At 42.9% G+C, this 13,737-nt stretch overlaps 1 protein-coding gene across 1 annotated transcript; it reads right to left on the minus strand.

The window, feature by feature from the left end:
* Window positions 1–1,794: 1,794 nt before the first annotated feature.
* LOC134493510 (trichohyalin-like) lies at window positions 1,795–2,703 on the minus strand. Its single transcript, XM_063298522.1, has one exon. It carries the CDS (start codon window positions 2,701–2,703, stop codon window positions 1,828–1,830), a length of 876 nt encoding a protein of 291 aa, XP_063154592.1. The 3' UTR covers window positions 1,795–1,827.
* Between the last annotated feature and the right edge of the window lie 11,034 nt (window positions 2,704–13,737).

Below are 13,737 nucleotides of genomic sequence, written 5' to 3' on the forward strand. Positions count from 1 at the left end.
CACTTAAAAATGGTTGTAGCAGTAGGTCTGAGGATGAATGAGGAGAGGTCTCTGCCCTGTGTTCGGTTTTTACACATTCTGGCCCTCCCTTTCCTCCTTAGTGTATCTGCTTAGTAGTTACTGCTGCCGCTGTCTCCCAGGAAGATGCCTTTACTTGATATCTTTCCCTTTAACCCAGATAGGAATCTCATAACCTATGACCAGATAGATGGATGGGGATCCTGTAGCCTACAGCCATACTGACAAGTAGGAGGAAAAAAAGATGATAAAAATGAAATAAATTCTGTAGCCCAACCTTTAGGCCTGTACCATGAGGCATGTGATTAGGTAAATCAGGCTGACCTCTCTGCTGGGAGATAGATCAATCTCACAATAAATAAATAATACATATTCCTATTTTGTATGTGTGCATATATATAGCACATGCACGCACACATGCAAATACTCATGTTCTTTTGGAACTTTAAGAATTTATTTTTTTTAATTAAGAATTAAGAATCTAATACAAGGAACTTAAAGTGGTAAAGAACAGGGTGGCACTGGCTATCAAAGACCTCTTTTCAAGGCAGAAAGATGGCAGTGCCTTAAAAACCACCTCAAAGAAAAGTTACATCATATGTGTAGTCTTCCAAAGAAGATCAAGAAGTCTCTCCATTGGCCTCATTTTTCTGAACCAGATGCTTCTAGCTCACCTTTTCCTCAGCCAGTCCAAGACAAAATAATCTCTTTTAATGCAAGCAACTCCATAAAGCAACACAACATGGCTACAGTAGAGAGATGTCCTATTGGGGTTACCACAAATGAAAACAGCACAAAGACAATTGCAGAAGACAATTCCTGATGGACAAATGGTGGAAGAGCATTTGATTCTGGCCTTGGACCATATACAGCAGTCTGCACAGGATGCAGCAGAACCTTTGGGGACTTGAGAGGGGAAAAGGAGGTGCCGACTGGCATCAGAACAATGTGGCTTACTTAGAATTGTTTGGGCAATGTTTACTTTCCAGTAATCAATCTACTGTTTCAGATGAAGTTCAGAGCATGACTAGAGAAGTAACTTCCAGATAGAATCTCCAAGCCTTGTCCCTTCCCATTGTCCTTCTAGTGCTCCACCCTGAAAGCCATCATCTTCTCCAGTGAGCCAAATGTCATAGTCACACTCCTTGCCTTTTCTTTGAGTAAGAATTTGGGAAGGTGTAATGTGTACATTCTCAGGCTGGAAAATAGAGATTGTAAGTAATCTCAATAAACTACCACCACCACCACATGGGAAAAAGTGGCAGCACCCTTTCTCTTTCAAGATTCTCATGTCAAACTCTGTTGATGCTTTCATTTACTTGCTGTGGGTATAAACTTTATGGGGGACAAGCTGGAACTAAGGATGCCACGCGTATTTGGAAAGGAATACTGTGAACAGGTGAGAAGGATCAATAAACTGAAGTTTATTGTGGTAAGATGGAGATATAGTTCTCATATCTGTGAAACGGGTATGCAATAGCAATGTCATACAACTCTCCCCAAAGAGCAGAGACAGCTTGGGTGAACTCTTCATCACTTGAAGGCCGAGGGGCCTCTCTGGCAGAAACTTCTGCCACAAATACTAATCTGGTGGTTTGCTATTCCAGAGCTGAGGATAGTCTGACTAAAATGGTCCACATTTCAGTCACTTTCTAATCAGATTACTGCAGGGTGTTTATAAGCTAATCCCCCCCGCCCCCCAAAATCCAAACCTCACCAACTAATCATGCTGTGCAAGTCCCTCTGTTAAGCGTTTGGGTGTCTTACTTAACTGCCTCACGTGAATGCAGTTTCTCTGCCAGCTGCATTTCACTCCTCCTGCAGTGCCAGGCCAGAACCGCCGCCACTCAACCGGTTATGCAAGAAGGCCAAGTCCTGCAGACAGCCATGCTCCCGCCGCAGCTGCTGCATTTGCCTCTGCAGCCGGTGCTTGTGCTCCTGCAGTTTCTGTACTCGCTGGACCAGCTGGTGCAGCTCCTTCCTCAGCTCCTTATTCTGCTTGCAAACCGTCTGGCTGTGCTCCTGCAGGCACTGCAAGGCCAGCCGCTGCACCTGCCAAGCCAAGCCCTCCACTTCCTGCCCTGCCTCCTGTTCACGGACAGCCTTCTCTTTCAAGACTTGCACCTTGGCAGCCTCCAGGTGCTGCATATGTTGCTTCTGGGCAGCTGCCAGCTCCTGCTGCAGCTCCCGAATGTGGGTGGCCTGCTCTTGTTTCAGGGCCTGGACCCCACGCAGCCCCTCCAACTCAGAGCTGAGGCGGGCCAGCTCCGCTTCCTTCTGGAGCAGCTGTTCCCGCAGAGTGGCCTGCTGCTCCTGGGAACGTGCCATGACTTCCTGGTGCTGCTGCTGGATTTTTCGCAGCAACTCCTGATTCTCCTCGCTCAGAGAGACCACAACACCCTGACTCCTTTGGGCTCGCTTGGCTAGGTAGCCCACAAACTCCCGGCTCTCACTCTGGAGATCTTGTGCCTCTTGTTGAAGGAACTCATGTTGTGCCCTCAGCTGGGCCCTCCTCCCTCTCAGATGCTCCAGGTTTTGACAGATGCGCTCGTATTCCTCCCGTACCGGTAGCAGCAAGGCATCGTCCGGCATGGACCCCTCAGTGTCCCCAGCAGTGACCCTCGGAGCTGTGAACCCAGACCTGGCTGGCTGGAGTTTTTTTTTCTTTTGGGGCTTTGGAGCCATCGCCTTGCCTGGAGGGCTGGAAAGCAGGTGGACATTATGAGAAGGTCAAGAGAGAAGAGAGATTGTGATTAGCTTAAGAGGAGGGAAGAACAAGAGCAACTGCTCCAACATCCTTGAGGAGCTAGACCGTCTACGGCTCAAGCTCATGGAGTGCACACACACACACACACACACAGACACACACACTGGCTTGTATCCATGATACTAAGGAGACTGTGATGAACGCCTACCCAAGTTTCCAACCAGACTCACACAAGAAGCTTATGGATATCTGATTTATTACTGGATAGTATGCAAGTTCAAGAGCAAAGCTGAGAATGGCGAAAGCGCGGGTCTTTCAAACAATTAAAGCTTAGACAGTTCCAGGCCCTCCCCCCAGAGTCAGTAAGAGTCCACTCCCCACAGCCTGCAGGTGTTCCTAACGGTTCTTGCCGGTCTTCCAGAAAGTGTCCTTGAACAGGTGAGATAACCCGAAGAGGCATTCCAAAGCCTCTACATCAGTACAAAAGAACAAGAGCAGCACCCCCCCGAACAGTAACACATGTCAGCACCATCATGGCATGGGGACTGGTTACGATGTTCACAGGAGCATTGGAACAGGAACCATGACAGAGACTGTTTTAAACTCCCCTAGGATCATCTAGTGAAGGGCCTTAAGTCAGTCACTAACTGGCTGAGCAATTCTAAATGCCGTGGCTTTCAAGAGAAATACTGCCCCTGCACTGCCACTAAAGCTGTTCTACAGGAGGCACACCTGGCCCAAGAGAGGAGGGAAGAACACAGGAGGGAAGAACACAGCAGAATCACAATTCCGGCCTGTCCCAATTCCCATGGCACCATGGCCTGTACTTGTCAATGATGGGCACTAGGATCTCTTTCATGGCAAAGGCTGTTTTTGTACGGCACCATCATTTCCTAGGGCTTTTCTGCTGGTGTGTCTCCGGTGCAGGCTTGGTTCCTACACCCCCCTTCCAAAGAGTTAACTTCATAGTAACTGAATAACTCACGGGAGCAGGTTTTAAGCTGTATGGAGGGGGTCCATAAGGAATGGGCTGAGCTATGCTTAACCAAACATTGGGTCAAAGGTATGATAAACTGTTCTGTAAGTTAGGGCTAATTCCCAGTTATCTGCAAGGCAGCAATGGTATGATTAGCTCCTGAATAAACCTGCCTGGAATGCCAAACCATTAATAGCCTTGCCTTCTGTGGCAGGGCAGGTGATAGCTAACAAATTTCATATTCTGTTGGATAGAACTGCTTATGTAGCTCCGTTGGAGGATCAAGCTTAGTTCTAATTGGAAAACCACTACGTATGCTTAGTGGGATGACCTTTGATGGGAGTTTCCTGCCCTCAGTGTCTTTTGATAGTATCAGTCATGTGGAGCAGTATGGAAAGATGACAGATCCTAGCAAGGATGTGGGTGACTGACTCTAGGAAATATTGAAGGATGCTTCCAATTATGTAACCTGTTTTCCTCGGTGTCTTATTTTATCTCTATTCCTGTCGATGTTCTGTAACTCCATAGGGAATTACTGAGACCCTTCAAAATTCATAAAGAGTCTGCTAACACCTTTTCAGGGACGCGGTGGCGCTGCGGGTTAAACCGCTGAGCTGTCGATCGGAAGGTCGGCGGTTCGAAACCGCGCGGCGGGGTGAGCTCCCGTTGCTCGTCCCAGCTCCTGCACACCTAGCAGTTCGAAAACATGCAAATGTGAGTAGATCAATAGGTACCGCTTCGGCGGGCAGGTAACGGCGTTCCGAGTCGTCATGCTGGCCACATGACCCAGAAGTGTCTATGACAACGCCGGCTCTAAGGCTTAGAAACGGAGATGAGCACCACCCCCTAGAGTCGGACACGACTGGACTTTACGTCAAGGGAAACCTTTACCTTTACCTAACACCTTTTCAGAGAAGAAATGTGTGCCTTTTAATAACATTTGTTAGTCTGATTGGTTGTTCTGATTTTGTACTTTACTTACATAAACTTTGTTAAAATTCTACCCATAAAATAAACATTAGAAAGACAACATATAAACATATACAAAAACACAAACCTGCAAATACAAAGCTAAACATCTAACTTAAAAAAAAACATATAATGCACTTCTGCCCTTCAGTTTCCTCATGGATTCATTAACCATTTCTTATTCTTTTATTCCATTGTAGCCACTATTTTAGCTTTTCCATTGTCTCGTCCTATTCAATCTATAAAATCTTTTACCATCAACCTATCAATCAATCAATCAATCAAATCTTTATTACGGTCATAGACTAGCATATATCACCTAGCTATTTTTCTTTACTTTTGTAATATAATCCATAAACAGTATTTTTAATTTTTAAGTCTCTGTAGATTTCTCTCTCATCAGACACGTCAGTTTTGCCATCTCCGCCCAATCTATAACTTTAAATATCCAGTCTTCAACATTTGGAGCTTCTTTATTTTTCCATGTCTGCACATATAATAATTTTGCCACAGTGATCATGTGCAAGAATAAGACACATGCTTTTTACTCAGTTCTTCTTCCATAAACCCTAAAAAGTACAGTTCTAGTTTCATTTGAAAAGGGATTCCCATTATTTTCATCAAAGTTCTGTGGATCACCAACCAAAAATTTTTGGCCACTTCACAAGTCCACCACATAGGATAATAGGCTCATCCTCTTTTTCACATTTCCAACATTTACTTGAAACCTTCTTATACATTTTTGATAGTTTCACAGGTGTCAAATGCCATCTATGCATCATTTTCCAAAAGTTTCCTCTTAAATTATTGCACAGAGTAAATTTAATATTTTTAGTCCTCATTTTGTTTTTCAAATGCTGTAATATTATGGAGGTAACCCTATTTTTTTCCAACTCTCATCTGGATAGTTATAAAGCAAAGTGAGTAAAATAAAGGGGCCTCTGTGGCTAGGGCATCTTTTAATCAAATCAGGCTGATACTTCCACTATAAAGATCATTTAGCTTCTATGTTTTGTACCCTTTAAAACTCCAGCCTGGATTACTAGCATGTTGCACTTGCTTGTTTTTTTGAAAACTGCCCAGAAATGACACTTCGGAATAGTGCAGTGAATGTTAGCTGTGACGGTGGGATATGAACACATGTCAGTGTTACACCATTTTTTATTTATTTATTTAGGTGTATATGGCTGCCCATCTCAGCCCCATGACTCTGGGTGGGAAATAGTAATTAAAAATGTAAAGTAACCATAATATCACAGTAAATACACCAGCCAAATTAGCATGTTTCCAGTCTGTTGTTAAGACTTTCCTGGGCTGAAATATTACTTTTTATATGCACTTATCCTAACCTTAAGATCATCTTCACAGACCTTGCTTTGCACAACTTTGCTGAACGTGCTGCAACAAATAGCTACAGGTTGAAAAGACACCCTAATGGTGGAACTGTCTTTCCAGAAGGGTTTGCCAAACAGATCTGAGAAACCTAAGTTTATTTCCCCAGACCTTTGGAGTTGTCGTCTTATACCCATTAATTTAGGAGAAGGTCCCACTGAATTCAGCAGAACACTTCTGAGCAGCCATGGGGCAGTTTCCAGTACCTCCAGTCACCTTTTTACTTTCAAAGATGCACACAGTTAAACTTGACACCTGAACAGAATTTATATCTGACCCCTGTTAAAATCAAAATAATGAAGAAATGTGGGGAACCCCCCCACAAAGCTTTCACATTTCAAATACTAAGGGTAAAATTATATTGTTCAAAAGATAAATAGGAGCTTTGATCCACGCCAAATACCTGCAGAGATCCCTTTCTAATTTCTTTGGGATTCAGGCTCAGCAGTGGAAAAGCTGGGCTGGGCAGAGCGAAGGGGACCCCAAAGATCCGTAGTTTAAATCCATCAGGATGGAAGAAGAGATGAGTGAAAACCCAGAGGACTTCATACAGTAGCTTACGAAGGGGCCAGCTAGCATGAAGGAGGTGTTGAGCAGCTGATATGGGAGGGGGTGTCCTGTTGGGGGGGAGTAGGAGAAGCTCAACAAAAAAGGGGGGAGCCTACCTGAAAGTTCTTCTGTGGCTTTGAACAAATCCCTTCTGTGTTTTCTTGTTGCTTGGTGCCTGGGACTGGGGTGGAGCCAGGGGCAGAGGGAAGAATGGCTTTCTTTCGTAACCGTCTGGTGAGTCAGGAGCCAGGACTGAGACTGTCTAGCTCGCTGCAGCAGCTGTTCCTAATCTGGGGAGCTGGGGTACAATATGTTCCTGTGCACCATAAGTCAGTCGGTCAGTCAGTCTTCCCTGCTTCCTTCTGCCTTCCTTCTCCCTTCTGCTGTTGTCTAATCTTGCTCTCCATTTGAAGTCCCAATTCCTAACACTTGGAGTAGTGAGAACTTCAGGCCTTAGCCCTAACCCTAATCCTTGAAATACAGTATGGAAGGTTTATGATGGATTTACAAACATTTGATTCACTTATTAGCCACATATACAGGCTTGAATAATAGCTTACCCAGCATTTTTGGGTTACTTTTCCATTTTCTGACAGCAGAATTTACTACTGTATTTACTATTTACAAATTTACTATTTTCTGTACAGAATTTACAGATTTACTATTTGTACAACACACATTCCACTGGTGTAATCTGGTGGACTTTATACAACTTGGGGATTGTTCTACTGTATCTGTACCAGCAGCTTACATTTCTCCAGCATACATTTGTACAGACACACCCACCTACATGTTCTATCAAACATGTTTTCAGTTTTGATAGAAACAATCTTAAAAACAAGGCCAGGCAGACCTTCTCTTTCCAGTTCTGTATTCCCCAGGGCCATTTTGACTGTGAAGAATAGTCTCCTTGTTCAGTAATGATCTGATCTGCAGGTGGGAGGATTCAACCCCAGCTGGGGAACCTTTTTCTTTAATGTTTCTTCTGTAACAAGCACAGAGTGATTAGCTCTGACAGCTCCCACCGCAATGCTCTTATTGCTTCTGCCCAGAAAGGAGCAGATATGAAGTGCCTCCAAGCTGTTTCAGCTGCTCCTGTCCACCTCTGCAGCTTCACACTGCCCCAAGGCCAAACCTGGCTTAATAGAGGGCCTGGCTATTCTGTTGAGATCTGGGCACTCTTGCCTCCTGGCACTGGGCTGACTTCTCTTCTTGGTTTCAGACTCTTCTACAACTAGTTGCTAAGGCCACAGAGGGGGCCTCACTCCAAGAAGAAAGAAGAAAGCATGTAGAATTGCATTTATTCACACCCAATCCTTGTAGTGGTTTGGATTCAAAGGCATAAAGGTAATGCCTGTCTGCAACGCCTTAGACTAATGGGTATTTTCTTGCAGTTGCACAGCAGCCACAGACGGTTAGTTCAGAAAGCAGAACAGATCCTAGTATGGTTATTTTAATTTCTAGTCTCATATCAAGCTGTTAGCTTTGTATTTTAAAGCCCTAATTGGTCTCTGGCCAGCTAATACTACAGGTATTAGCTTTTCTCTTAGGAGTTCTACTGAAGAACTACAGTCATCCACAACATACGGTATCAGGACTGTAGCAGCCACTATGTAGGACAGACAGGCAGAAGACTAGCAGAGTGCATCCACAAACACCAACTAGCAGAAGACACGATGAAAACTCCTTAATCTCACAACACATGGACAGACTGAACCACAGTTTCAACTGGGGAACTGTGAGCATCCTAAACCAAGCCAAATCCAAAAACACCAAAGAATTCCTGGAAGCCTAGCACTCAGACAAATCAGCCATCAATAGACTCATAGAAATAAACCATATTTACACACCATTCAAAAGAAACAATAAAAAAAAATCTAAGAAGGAAACAAAAGGACCACATCCTCTCCAGCAGCCAACACTCAGATAAGCATGGATTAACACCAGACAAATAATCAAGCAGACAATAATACCCTAATCAAGGAACTACCAAGGAGAAAACCACACCCCCACCAAAACTGGCAAGGCAAGCTACTGTATATAAACAGGGAGCAAACCTCACACTCACTCGCACTGATGATGTTACCTAGTCAGGTAATCTGCAAGCAAACAACCAAGCTCAGAGAGCACCAAGGACTCCAAATATAATGTACCACTTATGTCTTAAAACAATACAATAAAACAATTTTTTTAGAAAACTCAAGATGGCAGCCACAACCATAGGATGAAAAGCTCTTTTCCTTTTTCTTTAACCAGTGTTGTGGGCATGGTGCCTATAAAAAAGATGCAGGGCTTTGATTGTGCAGTTATGGCTTTGTCTAGACTTTTTTGCCCTACCCCTGTAGATGCCCCAGCAAAAAGCAATTACTGCAAAGTCCTTGGTGCTCTCTGAGCCTTGTTGTTTTCTTGCAGACGTTTCATTGCCAGACTAGGCAACATCTTCAGTGCGAAGATGTTCACACTGAAGATGTTGCCTAGTCTGGCAATGAAACGTCTGTAAGAAAACAAGGCTCAGAGAGCACCAAGGACTCCACTGTTCAACCCTGAGCTACAAATATGTGCTTCGATTGGTAGCAATTACTGTAACATGCCACTTCCTGAATACTATGGAGCTGATTATTATGAGACTGAAATGAAGTGAGTTATGGCCTCTTTCACAAAATCAATCAATCAATCATTCTCTAAAGTCCAATCAAGGAGCTAACCGCTAGGATGAAAGACTAGATGATAATTTGGTGGAGCATTTGGTAAAACAAGGGGACTCTCCCAAGTCCCCAAAACTTTCCAGCCCCTTAATAGACTATGATTGAAGCAACCCAGGGTGGTCTGACTGCAAGGATCACATTGATCTGAGAAGCTGCATCCAATTTTTCCACACCCACCCATGGCATTTCACCTAAATGACCATTGGATTGTAAATTATTTTTGCCCTGGCTCTATCTTTCCCACCACAATAGATCTCCAAAGAAAACATGTGCTAATCTAAATAATTGACAAAAATATTGTCTTTTGCCCCATGCAGATACAAAACCATCCAATTACAATGTTGTCAGAAACACGGGTCAGTCAGACAACACACACAATACATATTCAGCCTGCCCAGCCCTTACCCTCACTGCAGGGTTGAGGATGAAGACTTTGAATACTTCTTGAAGCTTCCCCATCCGTTCAGCCACTAGTCAAAAGGTGGAGTGAAAACCCTCAGTCTTAGTAGTCCTGTGATAAGCTATTGAGAATGAGAGCAAGGAAGTGGCTTTGTTTGTATAACATACCGTATTTAGCCAGATCGCTAAAAGACTCTCCTCCCTGCATATGCTCCCAAAACCAAGATTCAGTTATGGTAGCTAATAGGTAACTAAGTTTGTTTTCTGTGTGATAGTGGCTGTCCCTTATTCTGCTGCTTTCCCCTTTTATTTTCTCTAGTAAATTCCTTTTAATATTTGGACCTATGCCCAAATCATTTTAAGCTGAAATGCCTTAAGTCCAGGTACACCCTCTCAGTTGTGGCAGCAGCAGTGTCCACAAGGGAGACAAGTCGAAAGGCAGAATGACACAGGCAGCACTGGAACATCATGGCACAGAACACTGCCTCTTTTGTACACCGGCATCGTGACATCATACACGTATACGAAATACACATTTGTTTATATGCCATTTCATATATATAATCTGAAAGAAAATTATGATATTTTGTAATTTTACAATTCACAATAATACTGAAAAGCAAAGAAAGCTACCCAATAAATTTTAACAACAAGGGCAATCAATCTTATGTTTTATTATTTATATATTTAAGCTGCTCGATGTAATTGTGGAATATATAACTAATAAATTACATCAGGCCGCTTAAAAATATCAATGATAAAGCATAAAGTTGATTGCTTTTATTGTTAAAATTTATTGGGTAGCTTTCTTTGCTTTTCAGTATTATTGTGAATTGTAAAATTATTAAACAAATAAATGAAGATTAAATGTTTAGTCAGTTTATCGGATGTGTTTGCAACAAAGCAAAGCAAAACAAGACCACTACTTGATTCGTACAGGGAAATCTTGTACTGCTACAGGTTGGTCAGCATCACATGGAGCCCTGATTCCATATTGCCACCAAAGGTGATTTGAAGCAAACAGCAGATTACAGAAATTTGGACTTCATAGAGACATGGAAGGCTGGTGTAAACATAGAAAATCCAGCAAGCACTTTTGCCTTTTAAAAAAAGTATAATCGTAACAAAGTCATAATGAACAATTTGCTACCATTTACCTGTTACCTCTCTCATTATGCAAAGTTGTAATTTTAATGTGGCAAAAGAGGGAAAATATTAAATACATGTGGAGTACATTAGTAGTATTAAAAGATTCTGAGAGGTCACGGAGCCTTTCAGTCTAGAAGTAACACTTAGCTTTGCTAACCTTCTTAAAGTTTCCACTGATCACCAACAGCTGCTGAAACAACATCTCTCCTATTGAGAATTAAACCAACCATCATTCTTTGCAATGAACTCTCCAGGGTCCTGAAAGTGTTGCCTTCTGCTGGAATCCATTTTTATTTAAGCCATTCTGTGGTTGGGTTCACATACTGTGTATTAAATCCTAAAACTGGCTTAACAAAACACTATTTCTGTGTTCATATGGCATACTATGCCTCCTCCCCAATAATTATGAAATTGGCCTGATACATACAGCATGCCAACGTAATTGCTGGGTTCTCACCACATATTGAATCATGAACTACTCAATTCCATTTTAGTCTAGTCTCAAGTGTGGTGTAAATCCAGCATGTGATAATCCGAATTATAGATAGCTAAGCTTCCTCTGACTCCTCAGCCAGGCCAAGACACTATCTCTTAATGACGTCTCTGCACCAGCTTGCTAATGTGACTATTATTTCTGTTGTCAGCAGAGGGCGCATTACACCCAAACTAATGCTTTCCCAACAGATAACACTGTAGGACTGACCAAGGAAGAGAATGAAAGTGATTTGAGCAACTGGAGATCTATCCTGCTAGCTTAAGGAATAGATAATTTCTCATATTTTAGCCAGAAAAAAAGCAAACGTCATCATGTCAGCCTTCTCAGCACACAGTATTTTCTCTTCCTCCAGCCAGCTGACCAAAGGGACAAAGGATCATATCGCTAAGCCACTTCTTGATTAATGCTTTGAAAGACATGGAGGCCAGAAACCAGGCTCTTTGAGATGCTCCTTAATGGAGGATTGGGTGACTGGGAAGACCTGATGAAGCCAGATTAAATAAGACAACAGATTTTAAACGTCTGATTTTATTAATTAATTAATTAATCTATTAGACTAATCTAGTTATTAGTCTGGCATAATATCAATTGCTGAAACTTCCTTAGTAGCTCAGTGGTCCCTAGGCAAGAAACAAATTATACCAATGGAGACCTCAAAAGTCATGTAATACAAAGGAGAAATGTATCAATGTACCATATCCAGGAGGATAGCTGCTGGAGATATACTGATTCTGACAAGAAGCACATATGCACACAAACCACCCTCATGCAAATATATATATAAAATTGTTGGTGGGTGTGTACATGTGTAGGCAACAACTTTTAAAAATAAAGTTACTATAAAATGGGCAAAGAAGGATATATGGTCATTAAATGTAGCAAAGAACAGGGTTCTTCAATGGGAATATTGTAGGAGGAGAGCTGTGTAGGAAATGTATTCTCATGAATCTTTTCACTTACAGTACATGCCCTATATATAGCGTATGATGAGTACATGACAAGACAAAAGGCAAATATATACATACACACAGGCTACACAATTATATACAAAACTTCTGCAGGATACAACAGTAGTCTCATAACTGGATGTCCAGTTCAGCTATCCAAGCAATCGCTTCTGGTGTTGCTTCATGCAGATCTTTTTAGGAGCCAGGGAACGCATGTCGTGGGCAGTCTTGCACAATATGTTTGATAGTTTGCATATCGGCACCACAGTTGCAACAAGGAGAACCTTTCCAGCCCCACTGATACAGAGCGGAGGCACCCCTTCCAGCATCACATCTGATTCTGTTCAATTTTGTCCAGACAGAGCGAGAAAGGAGGTTTGGAAGAGGGATTTGTTTGTTTGTTTATTTATTTATTATTCAAATTTAATTACTGCCCATCTCCCCCAAAAGAGGGACTCTAATCACTAATGACCAAGCCACGATCTGACAACTTGGACCATTCCTCTCTACAGGCATTCTTAGGGTTGAACTGGATAGATGTTAGATGTATGGCTGTTTTCCAAGCTGGCCTACGAGATTTCTTGTGATGGTCTGTGCAATGTCCTGATGAACAGGGAGGGCCTTGCTGTTCAGCATCCTTGACCATAACCAGACAAGGGCTTGTTGTCTTCTAATGTGGGGTGGTATAATATTGCTGAGTACTGGTAACCAGTACACAGGGGTAGGATACAATGTGCCAGAAATGATTTGCATTGTCTGGCAGAATTCAGTACATGCCCTGAATTGTTAGGATAACTTACATAAGGTTATTTCATCACCAGATATATATGCTTTATTTGATACTCTGCATGTCTCTCTCTCTCTCTCTCTCTCTCTCTCTCTCTTGCTGATTTTTATTTCCAAACTGCTATTAATTTTATGTTATTTCCTTATGTATTTGTGTGGATGTGTGTAGATTTTTTAAAAAATATGTATTCCTCTCCAGTTCTCTGCCATCTCAGAAAATCTAGTGTGAAATATTTGGTGTTAAAAAACTGTGCCTTGATCAAACAGTTTCCATGTGACACCTCCCACTAGCTGATAGCAGCTACAGGAAGGGCAGAAGCAGGTCACCTGGCCTGGCCACCACGCAGGTGGCAGGGGGCATCATCGCAAAGACTGACATTCTGCCTCCGTCTGCCCCCTTCAGGCGTCTTTGCCTTCAGGAGTGCATGTCTCAACAAGTGGGCCTCCCCTGGCAGTTACGACGCTCAGGGAATTCCCCCATTTCCATGCCTACTCCAGATGTGACCTGCTGCAAAAATGCTCCAAGAATACCTCGGGCATCGTCTGCAGGGGTCGCTCTGGGCGGCGTCTTCTCCAGTGCAGCCCAGCCCAGCCTTGCTTGCTCAGGGAGGGCTCCCGCCGCCTGAGTCTCCCGCAGACTCAGA

The sequence above is a fragment of the Candoia aspera genome, chromosome 1, assembly GCF_035149785.1.
Source record: "Candoia aspera isolate rCanAsp1 chromosome 1, rCanAsp1.hap2, whole genome shotgun sequence".
NCBI lineage: Eukaryota > Metazoa > Chordata > Lepidosauria > Squamata > Boidae > Candoia > Candoia aspera.